Source organism: Pelophylax lessonae (assembly GCF_965119305.1).
Source record: "Pelophylax lessonae genome assembly, contig: HAP1_SCAFFOLD_57, whole genome shotgun sequence".
Classification (NCBI taxonomy): Eukaryota; Metazoa; Chordata; class Amphibia; order Anura; family Ranidae; genus Pelophylax; species Pelophylax lessonae.
The window spans coordinates 660963-681482 of NW_028120142.1; the positions used below are offsets into that span (position 1 = coordinate 660963).

A 20520-nucleotide genomic window follows, 5' to 3' on the forward strand; every position below is an offset into this window, starting at 1 on the left:
CTGAAGCACCCTGCAATCCTCGACGGTGGAAGATGCGCCCCAAAAGATTGGAAGGTGTATCTCAAACGTACCGATACAGACTATGCCGCAATTTAATTCTTTTTACCCCAAAGGGTGTAGATTGAATAGCGGAATAGAAAAAATTTTATAAAGCGGTGTATCTCTCACGTACAAACACAGACTAGGCCCCGATTACAATATTTTGTACCCTAAAGGCAGGATGAGGAGTAGGAGGAGTTTGGAACAGGAGGCAAACTGAATTACCCTGCAATCCTCGGTGGTGAAAAATGCGCCCCAAAAGATTGAAAGGTGTATCTCACACGTACCGATACAGACTATGCCGCAATTTAATTCTTTTTACCCCAAGGGTGTAGATTGAATAGCGGAATAGAAAATATGATATCAAAAGGTGTATCCATCTCACACGTACAGACCCAGACTAGGCCCTGATTACTATTTTTTGTACCCTAAAGGCAGGATGAGGAGTAGGAGGAGTTCGGAACAGGCAGGAGGCAAACTGAAGCATCCTGCTATCCTCCGCGGTATAAGATGCGCCCCAAAAATTGGAAAGGTGTATCTCACACCTACCGATACAGACTATGCCGCAATTTAATTCTTTTTACCCCAAGGGTGTAGATTGAATAGCGGAATAGAAAATATGATATCAAAAGGTGTATCTATCTCACACGTACAAACCCAGACTAGGCCCTGATTACTATTTTTTGTACCCTAAAGGCAGGATGAGGAGTAGGAGGAGTTCGGAACAGGCAGGATGTAAACTGAACCACCCTGCAATCCTCGGCGGTATAAGGTGCGCCCCAAAAATTGGAAAGGTGTATCTCACACGTACCGATACAGACTATGCCGCAATTTAATTCTTTTTACCCCAAGGGTTTAGATTGAATAGCGGAATAGAAAATATGATATCAAAAGGTGTATCTATCTCACACGTACAGACCCAGACTAGGCCCTGATTACTATTTTTTGTACCCTAAAGGCAGGATGAGGAGTAGGAGGAGTTCGGAACAGGCAGGAGGCAAACTGAAGCACCCTGCAATCTTCGGCGGTATAAGATGTGCCCCAAAAATTGGAAAGGTGTATCTCACACGTACCGATACAGACAATCCCGCAATTTAATTCTTTTTACCCCAAGGGTGTAGATTGAATAGCGGAATAGAAAATATGATATCAAAAGGTGTATCTATCTCACACGTACAGACCCAGACTAGGCCCTGATTACTATTTTTTGTACCCTAAAGGTAAAGGCAGCATGAGGAGTAGGAGGAGTTCGGAACAGGCAGGAGGCAAACTGAAGCACCCTGCAATCCTCGGCGGTATAAGATGTGCCCCAAAAATTGGAAAGGTGTATCTCACACGTACTGATACAGACAATCCCGCAATTTAATTCTTTTTACCCCAAGGGTGTAGATTGAATAGCGGAATAGAAAATATGATATCAAAAGGTGTATCTATCTCACACGTACAGACCCAGACTAGGCCCTGATTACTATTTTTTGTATGCTAAAGGCAGGATGAGGAGTAGGAGGAGTTCGGAACAGGCAGGAGGCAAACTGAAGCACCCTGCTATCCTCCGCGATATAAGATGCGCCCCAAAAGTTGGAAAGGTGTATCTCACACGTACCGATACAAACTATCCCGCAATTTAATTTTTTTTACCCCAAAGGGTGTAGATTGAATAGCGGAATAGAAAATATGATATAAAATTGGTGATTTTTCAATAGCACATGTCAACACAGCAGTGTCTTATGTCAGTCAGCTCTGCTGCAGGCTATGAAGGGGAAAAAAAAAAAGAAAATTCCCCTTTAAGTTTGTAATTTTTAAATAGATTAGTACAGACTATGCCACAATTTAATTTTTTTAACCCAAAAGGGTGTATATTGAATAGTGGAATAGAAAAAAGTGTATAAAATTGAAAATCATCACTCAATAATAGCACATGTGAACACAGCAGTGTCTTATCACAGTCAGCAGCACTGAAGCAAAAACGCTGCACACAACTGACTGATAAAAATAGATTTTTTTCTCCCTCCTCCTCAGCGAGCAAAAAGATTGTGTTCACTGCACCACCCCACACACAGCAAAATCGATGTAGAACACTGACCCTGCCTATTCTCCAGCCTCGCCCTACAATGATCGATAAGATCGTTCACTGGCACTGCACAACCAACCCCCCACACAGCAAAATCGATGTAGAACAATGACCCTGCCTATTCTCCAGCCTCCCCCTAAAATGCCCTAATAACTCGCCCTGCCTGCAGCACTCCGACCTGTCCCTGCATTCTTTTCGGACACAATACAATTTTTCACTGTCTGTCCCTAATCAGCAGCCAGCACGTATGATGTGTGCTCTGTCCCTAAACTACAGCAGAATGGCGCAGCGCGCTGGGGCTCTCAAACTTATAAAGACATGGTCACATGCTTCAGATGGCCAATCACAGCTACTAATACATTAGTAGGAATGGCTGGGATGGCTTAAGGCACACCAGTTAAACGCTTGTTGATTGGCTGTTGAAAGCCCGCCATTAAAAGCGCGCCATTACATACAAACCCGGAAATAAAATGACCGAACACGGATTTTAAACCCGAACATACAGTAAAGTTTTCGGGTCCGTGTTCAGGTAACAAAAATCCAATTATTCGGTACGAACACGAATAATACAGTCCGTGTTCGCTCAACACTATTGGGGAGGTCAATTATAAAGTGCATTAACCAGGAAAAAGGAAGCCAGAGCAGATTTACCATATAAATCTGTTAAAGCCCTGGAAGGATAGGCTGGCCTTGACTGCGAGGCCGTCCGTGTAACATCCAGGGGTACAGAGTCCCCTCTGGTCCCTGAGGTTACAATTCCAGACACCCTGTCTTATTCCCAAAAACAAGAAGCTAGAGAGTTTCTGATAAGGAATAGAGAGAAATTTTCAGAGTTACCTGGTACGACTTCAACAGTTTAGCATGATATTGTTACTGAACCTGGGGTCCGTGTCAAGCTCAAACCGTATTGAATTCCCGAAGCGAGGAGAAAGGACATTAGTGATGAAGTAAAAAGGATGCTGGAGCTAGATGTCATTGAGGAATCCAATAGTGACTGGTCTGGCCCCATTGTTTTAGTTCCAAAACCAGATGGTACTTGGAGGTTCTGTAACGACTTCAAAAAACTCAATGCAGTGACAAAGTTTGACACATACCCCTGCGCCTGCGCAGTCGGCTTGGGGGTGACAGCTGAGGAGATGCCCACAGCGATTATCGTTAATCAATGATGTCATGGCGTGGGTTTTGTAAAGGAGGTATACAGATATGCTCATCAGGGGCTCAGCGCTGTGCTCAAACTTTTTTGCTTTTCGGGATCATTATCAGGTGCTGGGTGTGGGAAGAGAAGCATCAAGGAGTGAAATTAAGGATGCCTTTTTCACCCTATCAAAGAAGTGCCATCCTGACATTGATCCATCAAATCCTCTACTCCATGCCCAGTTTGTACGCATCAATGAGGCATATAAGGTGCTGAGCAAACAGTCTTCCCGCAAGGAAGACAAGGCCCGGTTTATAGAGCCCAAAGTCCTTATAGGAGCTCCAGCAGAGCAGACAGCACAACACACACTCATAGAAAAGAAGAGCCTTATAACTGGTCCTCTACAGACAGTGACAGTTGGTATTTTTTGCAGTTTGCGCCACAGTCGGATTTCAACGAGCCTGCAAAGCAGCGAAAAGAACGCAATAAAAGCATTGTTTGGGGTTGCATATTGTTGGTTTTCTCAAGCATCTACCTACACTTCTTTGTTTTTAGCACATTAAGAGACATTCGTAATAAGGAAATGGAAGAACAGCAGCAGAAGATTTTGGATTTCTATAATAAAACAAAGGAGACTGCCCAGATGAATGGGATTAGCAAGCAACAAGAAATTCTAATACAGAGGCACGAAGAAAGGCTGAAGAAACTATATGGACTAGAAACTGAAACTAAGAAATAAGGGAGAACCAAATGATCAACCTTTAACCTTTTCCTCAAAACATGATATATTTTATAAGCTTATGGTAAAAACACTAAAAAAAAAAAAAAAAAAAAAAAAAAATTTTGACACGTACCCAATGCCCAGAGTGGACAAACTTATAGAAAGACTTGGCAAAGCCCTCTATCTAACTACTTTAGACTTGACCAAAGGATATTGGCAAATACCCCTGACTGGTAGCGCCAAAGAAAAGACTGCGTTTGTTACCCCAGAGGGTTTGTTTCAGTACAAAAAAATGCCTTTTGGGTTGCAAAATGCCCCTGATACATTTCAGAGGGCCATGGATTGGACCCTAAGACCTCACCGACAGTATGCAGCAGCCTATCTGGATGATATAGTGGTACATAGCACTGACTGGGAGTCTCACTTGCCCCGTGTACAGGCTGTTCTGGATTCCCTCTTCAAGGAAGGTTTTACAGCAAACCCAAAAAAATGTGCCATTGGTTTAGAGGAAGCCAGGTATTTGGGCTACACTATTGGTCGTGGAGTCATTAAACCGCAGTTAAACAAAGTAGAAGCCATCCAAGAATGGCCACGTCCTGCAAAATAGAAGGTCAGAGCCTTTCTTGGGATTGCAGGGTACTATAGGAGGTTTATCCCCAATTTTGCAACTCTAGCTGCCCCACTGACCGACCTTAGGAAAGGGAAAGAATCAGTAATGGTGAAATGGTCCCCAATAGCAGAGGAGTCTTTCCAAGTCTTAAAGAAGGCTCATTGTGCACAGCCAGTGTTGTACTCCCCCGATTTCTCAAAAGATTTCTTGGTTCAGACGGATGCGTCTGATGTAGGTATTGGGGCCCTATTGTCACAGGTACACAATGGGGAAGAACACCCTGTGGTATACCTGCGCAGAAAACTTAATGAACACGAGAGAAAGTATGCAGTCATTGAAAAGGAATGTTTAGCCATAAAGTGGGCCTTGGATGCACTAAGGTACTATCTGTTAGGGCGCCAGTTTGATTTGATAACTGACCATGCCCCTCTGAAATGGATGGCCCAAAAGAAGGAGACTAATAGACGGGTGAACCGGTGGTTTTTGGCTCTACAAGATTACTCCTTCACTGTAAAACACAGGCCAGGTGTTGAGATGGGGAATGTAGATGCCCTGTCCTGTGTTCACTCCTGTTGGGCCACAGGTGTTCTAACCCTGGGGTTGAAACAAGGGGGCCGGGGGGGATATGTAGCAGAGCCTCCCAGAGAGCTGGGAAATGTCCTGTTTGGGGTTTATACATCCTCCAGGCATCACTCATACATCTTTAGGGATCTCTGATCCATGATCCAGTTCGGATCTTGGTCCTCTTCCCCAGGCCAATTTAATCTCACCTGAGACAAACAGCCAGGGCTCTCTCTCAGCCTGGGAAATCAGACAACGTTTGTCTATGAGAGCAGAAGGTTGGTAAAACTGTCAGTGTGTCTGTGGAAGCTGACAAGCTGTAGGCTTGCTCAGGCTGTGTTAGTGAGGGCCTGCTTTGTGTGTAGTAAGCGCCTGGACACAGCTAGGCTTTTGTTTATTATTATTAATGGGAAGGCGGAGCCTGGAGTTGTGGGAGGGGAGGAGCCCCCTATTTAAAGGTAGGCCCCCCGCCTCTTCTGGGCTGCCTCTGGGATCGTTTATCTGGTTTGTGTCACGCCCACAAGTCAGTTTGCAGAGCTCCACGAGGACGCTTCCGGGTCAGCCATCAGGCACCCGGCTCACTGTGAGTACTGGGGAGGGGGAGCTGGGGCCCGGTCTCCCCACCCACCCCCCTCCCTCCATCACCAGCCGTACTACCTCCCTGCTCCTTCCTTCCTCCACTCACACAGGGTGAACCACAGCTTGTCTCCCCAGCCTGGACCTACCTTTCTCAGGCTCCTGCATGGGGGGGAGAAGGTCATCCTGGCCGTTCCTGATCATGTCCGCATTCCCTGGAGCGGTCCACGGCCTCCCTGGGGGGGGGGGTGAGACATTATCCCCCAGCTCTCTGCCAGCCCTGCACCTTTCACTGCCCGGCCATCTGTCCTCCCCATTGTAAGTTCTTTGGGGCGCTCCAACCTCCGGGCACCATCAAATTCACCCGCCCCCGGGTCACCCACCACCAGCCTGCCCCCCCCCCCTACCCTCTCTCTTCACCAGCCGTTTCTGTTGATAGTATCTCCCTCAGGACAGCTCACTTCACAGGTTCCTTCTCTCAGTATCAGCACAGGCTGCATTTCCGGCTCACTGGTGACACCTAGTGGTCTAGAGGGAAATTACATCTGCAATTTTGCTCACTGTCATTTTCAAAGCTTGTTCTCATTATTGTCACAACTGCAAACCTGGTCAGGAACCCTGCAATCTTTGTTCCTCATTCATGTTTTCCGATTATTTCATTTCCATGCATTCAGGTCACATACACCCAGATAGTGGGTTGCGGTAACAAAAAAAAAAAAAAAAAGGGAATCCCGTGAAGCAGCTTTCTTTGCCTTTTAATCGCACCTTTGGTTTGCACCGGCTCCCATCTCGCACAGGCAGCCCCCTGGCTGGGCCTCCCCCCCACTGGCCAGCCTCACTCTTGCATCCTCTGGGGGGGGGGGGGAGTTCACCAAACAGACTTAATGCAAAATGCTTTGTCGTTTTCTTTGCCATCACGTTGAAAGAAATTTTTTTTTTTTTTGTTACATATGTTTTTTTTTTTTCCTCGATGTTCGTTGACGTTTATTTCAGGTACCACAAAACTGTTTTTCCCTCTCTTTAGTCACAACTCTCAGGGGCAATGTGGCCACAGAGGTCTTTGTACTTACCGCATGTGGGGGGCCACGCTCCTGCCCCCCTCACCTGGCTCCCGGCCATCACCCACGGCCTTGACACGCAAGGATACGCTCCAACCACATTCCTGGTTCACTTCCGGTGAAACGTTCATTCGGGGGGGGTGGACCACATCTCTCCTTCCCTCAGTTCCAGGTTCTGGTGGGCACTTCGTACAGCCCCTCTCGATACACCTAGGGTTGGCGTCCGCAGGGTATGTCAGTTGTTTGAGTCAGGCACTTATGTCATCTCACTTCAGGCGCCAACAGAAGGTATGCCATCTCACTTGGTCTTTACATTTCCTTTGTATCTGGTGGGGGGGGGGGGCAGGGGGTGTAGTTAGGTAGGTCACTTGGAAGTTAGCCCGAGACCAACACCCATCCTCACGCGGAGGTATTCACCCATCGGCCCAAATCATAGCTAGCGTCTCGGTCACCCCACTAGCGTAGAAAGGGCGTCACCTTCCAGAGGCCTACACCCCGCCATTTCATTACTTGGCACAGCACAGGGCCAACTCATAGACAGCGCCTCTATCCACCACTGGGTTAGTTAGGGCCTCACGTCCCGCTCGCTAGCGCTGGTCTCCTCTCGGGAAACCTTGGGGGGGGGCACGCCCACCCGCCAAATATTTTACGCTCATGTTCTATGACCTTTTTCTTCATGTTTTCCAGGATGTCTCATGCGTCAGACATAGGAGATAGCTTCTCCCTTCCTAGCACGCCAGTCAGGCCTCCTACTCAGACATCAGTCCCTATCGCAGGAGGAAGCCAAGTCTTGACGAGCCCTGGCCCGTTGAGCGCTTGGACCATCCCAAGGATCGTTACCGAATTAAGACGGAAAAGAATTCCATTCCCGGCCACTGCCAGGAAAGCTGAACTTTTCAGGATCCTAAAGACCAACACAGTTCCGCCGTCGGGGCTCGGATCACAGGACAATGTGCACGAGACTTTAGCTGGGATTCAGGCCACGATGGCATCCATCTTGTCCTCCATCAACAGCCTGAATCAGAGGATAGAGAAATTGGAAACCCCGGCTCCCGTCCCCTCGGCATTCCCGGGTTCCCCACCCTCCCAGGTTGCCACCCTAGCGGTCTCGCAGAGTGTCGTCGCAGGTACTCTTACCTCCCCGGCCTCTATCTCACACATCATCACACCAGCTCACATGGTCCCTCCTAGTGTCAAGAAAGACATCCTGGAGGGCAAGGATGTCAACCTCATGACCTTGCTGTTAGCTTCCCAGGACGTTGTGGAAAGTAAGACGTATAACTACGGCGAACTTTCTGTGGTGCTTAAGGCCAAAGACTCCAGGTTGAGCAAGAAATTGACTATCCCGGAGTTTGTGTTGGCTTTCGGTCTGTTCAGGGATGTGATGTGCTTCAATTTCCCGAACCGAAGGGAGGAACTGGATTTGTACATGCACAAGGTGGTCGATTTGGGGTACAAGTATGGCGGCTCAGCATTCTATGACTACCACCGTTCTTTTTCCGCCAAAGCGGCTGCCACCTTCGCCCAATTCAACGTCCGGGCAGACTGGGGCCAATTGGACACGGAGTTATTCTGCCGCCACTTTGCTGGGCTCGCTCCACCGGCCTGCGCCAACTGTGCTGCTTTTTCCCATCCCACCAACTTGTGTGCCTTTGAATCCAGTTCCACAGTCACCAGCGACGTCACCCCGGGTACCAGCAGAGTCGACCAGAAAGCTTCCAAAGACAGGCTAGGCATGACGTCAAGTCCCGTCAAGAACATTCTAAAAGGCATCCTTCAGTTGGAAGGCCACAAGCCCACGGGTCGTCAACCAATTGACGGCAGCAGGTTCCGGGCTTTGTCCGACCTTTTGGATACTAAGCCATTTGAGGCAGGGACCAATGATGCCATCAAGACAGCAGTGTATCTGGCCTTCTACGGGTTTCTGCGGCCTAATGAGTTCACCGTGGGGAACTTGCTCAGCACCGCCAACATGTTAAGGAGGGCAGACCTAGTTAAGGTGGACGACCATTTTGTCCTGTCACTCCGCCAGTCCAAGACCAATCAATTAGGGCCACCAGTCGAGATACTACTGTATCCTTCTTACAATAGATGGTGCCCAGTCCAGTTGCTGGACCGCCTTTATCCAGGCATGGCGGGTCAGGCCAGCGATGCCCCCCTGCTGAGCCTCCAATTCAATGTCCGGGCAGACTGGGGCCAATTGGACACGGAGTTATTCTGCCGCCACTTTGCTGGGCTCGCTCCACCGGCCTGCGCCAACTGTGCTGCTTTTTCCCATCCCACCAACTTGTGTGCCTTTGAATCCAGTTCCACAGTCACCAGCGACGTCACCCCGGGTACCAGCAGAGTCGACCAGAAAGCTTCCAAAGACAGGCTAGGCAGGCCCATTGTGTTCCTTGGCAAGACACAGGTCTGTAACAACTTTAATGCAGGTGGTTGCAGTTTCAGCGCCTGCAGGTTGTTACATATCTGCTCTACTTGCTTCCGGGCACACGCCAAGACCATGTGCCCTAACCGACTCTTCCCAAAGAAATGACTGACCGAGTTACACGTGGACACCCTGGCTTCCCTCCTGGAGTCCCACCCTGCTCAGGATTTAGTTAATTTTCTTATCCAGGGTTTCACAGAAGGGTTTCAGACAGGGTTAGTAGCGCTACCAGCAACCACGGTGGAGTGCAATAATTTGCAGTCTGCCCTGTCTGACCCCTCCACAGTCAACACCTTGTTACAGGCTGAGGTGGCCAAGGGTTTCCTGATTGGGCCTTTTTCTTGTTGGCGTACCAACCCGTTGGGCATCGCCACCGGGAAATACAACAATAAAAAGCGTTTAATTATTGACCTTTCGGCTCCTCATTCTGTTGTCACGCCTAGCCTCAATTCTCTCATTCCCTCTGAGGAATTTTCTCTACAATACACCTCCGTAGACAATGCCATCCATGCGATCTTGCAGGCCGGCGAGGCTGCCTGGCTCGGCAAGACTGACATATCCAATGCCTTTAAACTACTGCCCATTCATCAGTCACTATGGCAGTGGGGGGGGGTCCTACTATTTTGCTGTCCGCCTGACTTTCGGGGCCAAAAGTAGCCCAAAAATTTTTGACACATTTGCGGAAACCCTGTGCTGGCTCCTTCTAAACATCAGCCGCTGTCCAGTGGTAATTCATTATCTGGATGATTTCTTGACCGTAGAAAGTCACACCGCCACACCACTCAGTTTAACCAAGACTGTGAGGGTTTTTTCCACCTTGGGGGTTCCGGTGGCTCCAGCCAAGACCATAGGCCCCACCACCAAGCTGACCTTTTTAGGCATTTGCCTGGACTCAGTCACCATGCAGGCCAGCCTTCCTGCAGACAAAGTTCAGAGAATCAGGGCTGAGGTTGAGTCTTTCCTCCGCAGAGGTTCCACGACGCGGAGGGAACTGCAGTCCCTCCTGGGTTCTCTGAACTTTGCCATGAGGGTCATTCCCCAAGGCCGTGCTTTTGTGTCCCGACTTCTCAGCCTGCTCCCAGGTCTTCCGCATGAGGACAGCTTCATCACACTGGACGGTCAGGCCAGGGCAGACTTGTCCATGTGGGGCGAGTTCCTGGCCCATTGGAATGGCATGAACATGTTCATCCCGCCTGTCACAGACTGCTCTCCGGTATTATGGACTGACGCAGCTGGCCATAGCGGGTTAGCGGCCATTTGGGGCAACAGGTGGTTCAGGGATAGTTGTCCGCCTGAAACCTTAAACCTGCCATCCTTCAACTCCACCTCGGCCCTTTTTGAAATTTACCCCATAGTGGCAGCTGCCAGGGTTTGGGGGCACCTTTGGGCGGGCCAAACTGTAAAGTGCTTCACTGACAACATGGCAGCGGGCGAGATCATCAACAGGGGGCGGTCTTCCTCCCTTACCATCATGAGTTTAGTCAGAAGGCTCACTTGGCTGGCCGCCACTTTACAATTCCACTTGGTTTGCGAGCATGTGCCAGGTGTTCTTAACACAGCAGCTGATGCCCTGTCTCGTTCCAATTTGCAGGTCTTTTTCCAGGCACATCCCACGGCAGAGGAAATCCCGGACGAACCACCACCGTTCTGGGAACTCATCCTGGATTAGCTGTTCTCATGGCCCACGGGAACATGCTAGCCCAGTCAGCACTGTCGCCGAACACCAGACGTTCTTACGCGCGGGCTCTGACCATCTTCTTGAGGTTCATCACAGAGTTCAATATTTTGGACCCGTTGTCTTTGGACACCATCGTGGCTTTTTCTTCCTTTTGCCATTTGAACTTGAAACTGGCGCACAGCACAATCAAACTCTACCTCTCTGGAGTTCAGTTTCACATTGTCAACACGTACCCCAGTCACGGTACCTTCATGACGTCAAGTCCCGTCAAGAACATTCTAAAAGGCATCCTTCAGTTGGAAGGCCACAAGCCCACGGGTCGTCAACCAATTGACGGCAGCAGGTTCCGGGCTTTGTCCGACCTTTTGGATACTAAGCCATTTGAGGCAGGGACCAATGATGCCATCAAGACAGCAGTGTATCTGGCCTTCTACGGGTTTCTGCGGCCTAATGAGTTCACCGTGGGGAACTTGCTCAGCACCGCCAACATGTTAAGGAGGGCAGACCTAGTTAAGGTGGACGACCATTTTGTCCTGTCACTCCGCCAGTCCAAGACCAATCAATTAGGGCCACCAGTCGAGATACTACTGTATCCTTCTTACAATAGATGGTGCCCAGTCCAGTTGCTGGACCGCCTTTATCCAGGCATGGCGGGTCAGGCCAGCGATGCCCCCCTGCTGAGCCTCCATGGCAGGCCTCTCACCACGCCCAGGTTTGTCAAGTACCTTAGAACACTGCTGAGTAAGTTGGGGTGCGATCCCGCTGCTTTCTCCGGTCATTCATTTCGCATAGGGGCAGCCACGGCGGCCTCCAGCCATGGCATTCCCGTGCATATACTCAAGAGACTAGGGCGGTGGAAATCCTCCGCTTACTGCAGGTATATACCCCAACCTGAAGGCGAGCTCAGACAGGCGTTCCGAGTCTTAGCCGAATTTTGCCCTCTTTATTTCACAGGCCTGCCCGAATGACGGTTTTGGCACGCTACTACCGTAGTTTTTAATTATGCTATGTCATCCATCTGGGCTCTATTCCCTGACCACAAATGGGAAGGCGGAGCCTGGAGTTGTGGGAGGGGAGGAGCCGCCTATTTAAAGGCAGGCCCCCCGCCTCTTCTGGGCTGCCTCTGGGATCGTTTATCCCTCCCACCACTGCCCCTTTTCTACAACATTCCCTTCTTCTTTCTTCCTTCTTGGTGGGCCCTCTTTATTTCACAGGCCTGCCCGAACGACGGTTTTGGCACGCTACTACCGTAGTTTTTAATCATGCTATGTCATCCATCTGGGCTCTATTCCCTGAACACAATTCCTGCTTGTATTCCTTAAAGCACTGTAAAGTACCTGTACAAAGACTGGATGAGGGGGGTATTTTTCCTTAGGCTGCTTGAAAAATAAAAGGTAAGTAGGTGTTGCCTCCGTCCCTGTATGTGTTATTTGGGGGTTTTTTTGGTGCCTCAGGCCAAGGAGGGATTGGGACTTTAAGGGCAAGTGCATAAATATAGAAACAAGTATATAAATATATGATAGGAAATGTTCCGTTTTAAATAAAACAAAATTTATTTACAACAATGTAAATCCATATATTGTAGAAGAGACAACATATATAGGTGAACAAGGTGCTTGGGGGTAGAGACCCCGGTGTGAGGAAATAATAAAGGGGTTGATTCAGAGATGAATCAGTGACAGTGGTGAGAAAATTGACTTTTTGCTAGGATTTCCACAGATATAGAGTGGGACGTTGGTCCCTTAGGAGAATCCTATTGCTGACGCGTTTCGGCTCACTTGGAGCCTTTCTCAAAGCGTTGAGTCACTCTGTACTTCAGTCTATGAAGATAATATATAATATATAAAGTTTAGATCTTTATTCATGTCAAGTGTAATTTCAAAAATTATTGATAGCAAAATTTTACCTACATGAATATAGCTGACGGTTACTGCGCATGGCTCCCTTCATCCTGTTGCAAACGCAGCGGGATCAGGCTATGCATATTGCCTGAGATGGGTGAGATGGTATTAATGGGTATAAAAATACATAGTATCTTAATGTTTGTGGAATGGGTAAAACCACTTACATTTACTGAAGGAGTTAAAGAGTACTTCCTCCACGGGGAATAAATTCCCTCTCTTGTTTTCAGGTTGTTTGATCTATGTTAGAAAATTAGTCTATATCAGATTGCATATGGTGTAAACATGAAGGGTGACTTTTCCAACGGAGGTGTATAGCCTCCTAGTGCTTGTACAAATGCAAAGTGACTTTTTGTGCCCATAAGTATTGGACAAAGAAGCGGTCCAAGTAGCTTACATTTGAGGAGATAGGTGAGGTGATCCTTCCGGCTAAACGCAGGTCCGTCCGTCCTCTTCCCTCGGTTGGAGAGAAGTGAGGACTTGACGTTGATCCCCGGCCTTTTAAAGCCCTCCGCGCGTGCGCAGTGCACTGCTGCACGTCGGAGGGTTTGTTCGAGCGTGACGTGGCACCTGGTAGTGCGCCTGCGCCAAGTGGATGCGCGCGCAGGCGCTAGAGTGGAGACGCTCATTGGCCGCCAGCATGGGAGGAGGGGCCCTCCTTTCCCCGTGGGTGATTGGATGGGTCCCGGACAGCCCCTACGATGATGCGTAGGGGCTACCCGTGCTGGGTGCGATTGTCAAGGATGAAGGGGAGGGGGCCGATCTGCAGCATTGACAGCTTAATAAATCATGCAGGCAATTGTAATCATTAGGTAATACATCTTATTGTGAAAGTTGTATTAAGCTTTATAGTGTATCGAGACCGTTTTGGGTCTTGGAAATGAACATATATACAAAGCAAGGTACAATATAATATTGCATGAGTGTTTGACAGCAGAATAACAGTAATAAAAGACTTTGCCTCAGTGAATCTGATAGATTGGGGGGGAAAAATCTCGATGGGATGGTCATCCAGAAAGGTCCCTGGATCACGTTTAGGCAGGATTGGATGTATGGGGTGTATATGACTAATTCCTAAGGCTCGTTAGATTGTTGCAAGAGACAAATTATATATCTCATTCCTAGGTTGGGAGGTGTATGGTTGAGAAGGATAAATGGAAAATAAATAATAATAAATAAATAAATAAGGCCCTCTATAATAACATTCCACACCACAAAGGAATGCAAGTCATCAAAAAAACATTAGAAGAACAAAGTGGAAAGGACACCAAATTCAACACCTTCATAATCATGATGTTGGAATATATCCTTAATAACAACTTTTTTGTTTTCAATGGTACATACTATCTACAGACGTGCGGCGTTGCAATGGGCACTAGTTGTGCCCCATCCTATGCAAACACATATCTTGGAGCATGGGAACAAGAATTCTTAGCAGAGGAAAAAAACGGTATTTTCGCCGACAACATTATCGTCTGGCAGAGATTTATAGATGACATTTTCATAATTTGGACGGGTTCGGAAAGCATGATACACGAATGCCTCCGCGCCATGAATAATAACACATACAATATGTTTTTTACAATCAACTATGACAGAGAAAAAAATCCCGTTTTTGGACACTTGGATCATAAAAGAAAAAAACGGACTCCTGAAAACAACCCTATATCGAAAAGAAACGGCAGGTAATTCCATTCTACACGCATCCAGCTTCCATCCCCCCTCCCTGAAAAATGCAATCCCATACAGCCAATTTCTCAGGCTAAAACGGATTTGTACCACTGAACAAGACTTCCAGAAAGAAGCTGACTCCCTGACTGCCAGACTAATAAAAAGGGGTTACACAAAAACGACCCTAAGAAAAGCCTTTAACAGGGTAAAGCAACAAGAAAGGCAAGAGATTCTATTCAGAAAGAAACAACGACTAGACAAACAAGAGAATCAAACGAGAGTGATCATGAGATTCACGAACGACCACCCTAAAATAAGAAACATCATTGCCAAACACTGGCAGATCCTACAGGAGGACCCAGCGATAAAACCTTTTATATCGGAACACCCACAGATCACATACAGGAAAGCGGGATCTATGAAGCAATCGCTCACCCACAGTGAATACAAACAAACGAGAAAAGACCCCTGTAAACAGAAGGGCACATTCCCATGCGGAAACTGTGGGCAATGTGATGTGATTAAAAAATGCACAACTACCACACTCCCCAATGGAGAGCTCTTTACACCCCGACATTTTGTGAACTGCCGAACGAGAGGGGTGGTCTACTTGATGAGATGCCAATGCGAATCTTTTTATGTTGGAAAAACAAAACAAGAGTTTGGAAAACGTGTAAACCAACACATCAACAGTATGGAAATGTGTAATTTCTATGTACCACTTGGCAGGCATGTGGCACATTTCCACAAAAACAAAATGCCTAACGTTACATTCTCAGCACTGGAAAGGATACACATACCGTGTAGAGGGGGTGACTGGAACAAACACCTGCTACAAATGGAGATGAGATGGATAAGACGTCTCCAAGCCACAAAACCACCTGGTTTAAACGAAAACGAGAGTTTTCGCCCCTTTCTCGAAGGGTTTGCATCAGGAAAGACAGACTAACCAAACAAAAACGCATTACTTTATAAACAGTTGGGACTTACTGGCATAATCACAGCCCTCAGATATTCCTTCTCCTACAGTTAGGTATCTGCCTCTCTCTTCCCCCCCAATTGAGTTGATATGGCTTATGGTTTTCCAATCCATAAAGATTCACCCAGACTCCTCCCCCTATGCGTTTTCCTTTTCTTTTTCTTTTTCTAATTCATAGATTTCAATTCCTTTTATCATTTATTTATTATTATTTATTTTCCATTTATCCTTCTCAACCATACACCTCCCAACCTAGGAATGAGATATATAATTTGTCTCTTGCAACAATCTAACGAGCCTTAGGAATTAGTCATATACACCCCATACATCCAATCCTGCCTAAACGTGATCCAGGGACCTTTCTGGATGACCATCCCATCGAGATTTTTCCCCCCCAATCTATCAGATTCACTGAGGCAAAGTCTTTTATTACTGTTATTCTGCTGTCAAACACTCATGCAATATTATATTGTACCTTGCTTTGTATATATGTTCATTTCCAAGACCCAAAACGGTCTCGATACACTATAAAGCTTAATACAACTTTCACAATAAGATGTATTACCTAATGATTACAATTGCCTGCATGATTTATTAAGCTGTCAATGCTGCAGATCGGCCCCCTCCCCTTCATCCTTGACAATCGCACCCAGCACGGGTAGCCCCTACGCATCATCGTAGGGGCTGTCCGGGACCCATCCAATCACCCACGGGGAAAGGAGGGCCCCTCCTCCCGTGCTGGCGGCCAATGAGCGTCTCCACTCTAGCGCCTGCGCGCGCATCCACTTGGCGCAGGCGCACTACCAGGTGCCACGTCACGCTCGAACAAACCCTCCGACGTGCAGCAGTGCACTGCGCACGCACGGAGGGCTTTAAAAGGCCGGGGATCAACGTCAAGTCCTCACTTCTCTCCAACCGAGGGAAGAGGACGGACGGACCTGCGTTTAGCCGGAAGGATCACCTCACCTATCTCCTCAAATGTAAGCTACTTGGACCGCTTCTTTGTCCAATACTTATGGGCACAAAAAGTCACTTTGCATTTGTACAAGCACTAGGAGTCTATACACCTCCGTTGGAAAAGTCACCCTTCATGTTTACACCATATGCAATCTGATATAGACTAATTTTCTAACATAGATCAAACAACCTGAAAACAAGAGAGGGAATTTATTCCCCGTGGAGGAAGTACTCTTTAACTCCTTCAGTAAATGTAAGTGGTTTTACCCATTCCACAAACATTAAGATACTATGTATTTTTATACCCATTAATACCATCTCACCCATCTCAGGCAATATGCATAGCCTGATCCCGCTGCGTTTGCAACAGGATGAAGGGAGCCATGCGCAGTAACCGTCAGCTATATTCATGTAGGTAAAATTTTGCTATCAATAATTTTTGAAATTACACTTGACATGAATAAAGATCTAAACTTTATATATTATATATTATCTTCATAGACTGAAGTACAGAGTGACTCAACGCTTTGAGAAAGGCTCCAAGTGAGCCGAAACGCGTCAGCAATAGGATTCTCCTAAGGGACCAACGTCCCACTCTATATCTGTGGAAATCCTAGCAAAAAGTCAATTTTCTCACCACTGTCACTGATTCATCTCTGAATCAACCCCTTTATTATTTCCTCACACCGGGGTCTCTACCCCCAAGCACCTTGTTCACCTATATATGTTGTCTCTTCTACAATATATGGATTTACATTGTTGTAAATAAATTTTGTTTTATTTAAAACGGAACATTTCCTATCATATATTTATATACTTGTTTCTATATTTATGCACTTGCCCTTAAAGTCCCAATCCCTCCTTGGCCTGAGGCACCAAAAAAACCCCCAAACCTGTACAAAGACTTGTATATAGCACCAATAAACACTGGACTGTTTGTCACTACCACACTGGATTTGGTATCTGTGCCTGAAGGACTGCTTATCCCAGGGAGCTTTGTACCTGCTACCTGTTTCCCAGCGTACATAATATAAATATAAATATATATATAATAAATGATCGTTCATGATGAGGAGATCTATGAAGCTGCATTTACTAGTTGCCTTTGTATGGTGGCTTCTGTCAGCTTCTCATTAGTTGGAATAGGCTGAGAGGCCTCTGCTATTCGCAGGCCGCAGTCATTCCAGCCGCTGGAATCTGGTGGCTGCATGAAAACGTCCGTGTGAAGGAGACCCAAAAGTAAAATATTCTGATGTTCTAATTTTTCTTCTTTTTGCAGTTTGTGGGGTGAAGGAGAACCCAACAACGACGGAGGCAATGAAAACTGCACGGAGATTATCAAACATATTCAGTCATTGAATGATGTCCCGTGTGACATTAAGAAACATTCCATATGTAAAGCTCTGTCGAGGTGCTGAGATACGCTCGGTATACTGTGACCTCCCTTCTCTCTATGATATCTGCTTCCATGCTTTCCCAGGAGTTCCATGACCGTACTAGGAGGTTAGGTTGGGGTAAACCATTCGCTTTTGCTCTATGTTTTATTTCCATTGATTAAACCCATACGCTATGAGGTCTCTATATATCCATTCACTATGCCATTGTCTCCTAGCTGCCATGTGCAGAATTTTTTTTGTTAAATTCATTTAATTTGTGTAGTTCGTTTTCATGATTCGGTTAGTTCATTCAAACTCAAATCGATTGGAATTTTCCAAAATGTGGTCACATTAAACTCAAGTCGACCGAAATCATAAAATTTGAATCAATTTGAATTCTGTTCGATTGTAAATTTATTCTATTAGAAATTTATTCTATTAGAAATTACAATTTTGGAAAATGGTTATATTCTTTCTATTCCATTCTATTCTATATAGTTTTTTTATTCTAGTTTATTCTATTTTCTTTTCTATTCAAATTAACATTTATTCTATTTAGAATTGAAATTTGTTTATTCTATTCTATCTGTTCTTTTTTCTTTTCTATTATTTATTCTGTTCTATTCTTTTCCATTCTACTATTTTATTTTCTATTCTATTGTATTTGAATTAAAATGTATTCTATTTGAAATTCGAGTTTCGAAAGATGGTTATATTCTTTCTATTCTATGGTTTTCTTTTCTATTATATTCTATTATTTTCTATTGTATTTGAATTTGCATTTATTTTATTTGAAATTCGAATTTCAGAAAATGATTACATTGTTTACTCTATTCTATTCTTTTCTATTCTATTCAAATTCACATTTATTCTATTTGAATTTCGGAAGATGATAAAATTATATTTTATTCTATTGTTTTTTTTCTATTCTATTTTTGATCTATTCAATTGTTTTCTATTCGATTTAAATTCACATTCATTCTATTTGAAATTTGAATTTCAGAAAATATGTATATTGTTTATTCTATTCTTTTCTATTTTCTTTTCTATTATTTACTTTATTCTATCCTTTTCTTTTCTATTTTAGTATTTTCTATTCTATTGTTTTCAAATTCAAATTTTTTCTAGTCAAAATTCGAATTTTGGAGGAGGGTTATATTCTTTTGATTCTATTGTTTTCTTTTCTTATTATAAAGTTATTTTCTATTCAAATTCACATTTATTCTATTTGAAACTCAAATTTCAGGAACACAGGTATATTGTTTATTCTATTCTATTCTATTCTTTTCTTTTTTTTATTATATTCTACTATTTTCTATTCTATTCGAATTTACATTTATTCTATTTCAAATTTGAATTTCAGAAAATGGTTATATTGTTTTTTCTATTTTATTTTCTATTTTTTTCTATTCTATTCTTTTCTGTTCTACCATTCTTTTTTCTATTGTATTGTATTCAAATTCAAAATTCACATTTTGTACGATGGTTATATTCTCTCTATTTCATTCTATTCTATTAGTTTTTCTATTCTATTCTTTAATTTTTTAACATATTCTATTTTTTTCTATTCTATTTGAATTTATTCTATTTTAAATTCAAATTTTGGAATATGATTATATTGTTTAGTCTATTCTATTCTATTTCATTTTCTATTCTAGTCTCTTCAAATTCAAAATTTTAATTTTGGAAGATGGTTATAATCATTCTATTCTATTGTTGTTGTATTTTCTATTCTATTCTTTTCTTTTATATTCTATTTTTTTTCTATTATATTTGAATTTCAAATTTCAGAAGATAGCTATATTCTTTCTATTTCATTCTATTCTATCTTCTATTCTATCCCTTTATTTTCAAATTCACATATATTCTATTTTATATTTACATTTTGGGAAACGATTATATTTATTTATTCTATTCTGTTTTTTCTATTCAATTTCAAATTTATTCTATTCAAAATTTGATTTTCGGAATTTATATTCTATTGTATTTTCAATTCTATTATTTTCTTTTATATTCTATTATTTTCTTTTATATTTTATTCTTTTCTATTATATTTGAATTTATTCTATTTGAAATTTGAATTTCAGAAGATGGTTTTATTCTTTCTATTTTATTCTATTCTATTTTTTATTTTCTATTTTATTTTATTTTGTATTCTGTTCTGTTTTACTCTATTATATTTCATTATTTTCTATTCTATTCTTTTCTATTCTATTATATTCCTTTATTTTCTATCATCCTGTATTCTCTTTGGAAATTAGAGTTTTAAAAAGAATTGAAATTCAATTTGAAAACTATACGAATTTGAATTTCATCCAAAATTTTGTTTCATTATTTCAGATTCATTTAAATCTGTTACTATTTTAATTATATTCTATTGTAATTCGGAAATGTGGATACATCCTCATTTCCAAATTTCAATTAGGAACCAAACGAACAGTATATGTCTAGTAAAGAGAGACCAGATTGTCTCTCCTCCCCTCTATCATCTAGGACAATGATGGCTAATCTTGGCACCCCAGATGTTTTGGAACTACATTTCCCATGATGCTTATGCAATCGCAGTGTAGTTTAGCATCATGGGAAATGTAGTTCCAAAACATCTGGGGTGCCAAGGTTCGCCATCACTGATCTAGGAGGACTGGAGCCATGTCATGATGTCACTTCTAGTCTGGGGCGGAAGTAAACCATTTTTATTTTATTTTAGAGAGCAAAAGTTCAAACTTTTTTTCTTTACCTCTTCTCTACCTAAAAAAAAA

At 44.1% G+C, this 20520-nt stretch overlaps 1 protein-coding gene across 1 annotated transcript; it reads left to right on the top strand.

The window, feature by feature from the left end:
* Window positions 1-3212: 3212 nt before the first annotated feature.
* LOC309543478 (dnaJ homolog subfamily C member 4-like) lies at window positions 3213-4072 on the top strand. The gene is given in 3 exon segments (XM_082275958.1): window positions 3213-3348; window positions 3351-3539; window positions 3542-4072. Coding segments are annotated over 3 exon segments (708 nt in total). The 5' UTR covers window positions 3213-3272; the 3' UTR covers window positions 3985-4072.
* Window positions 4073-20520: the final 16448 nt, after the last annotated feature.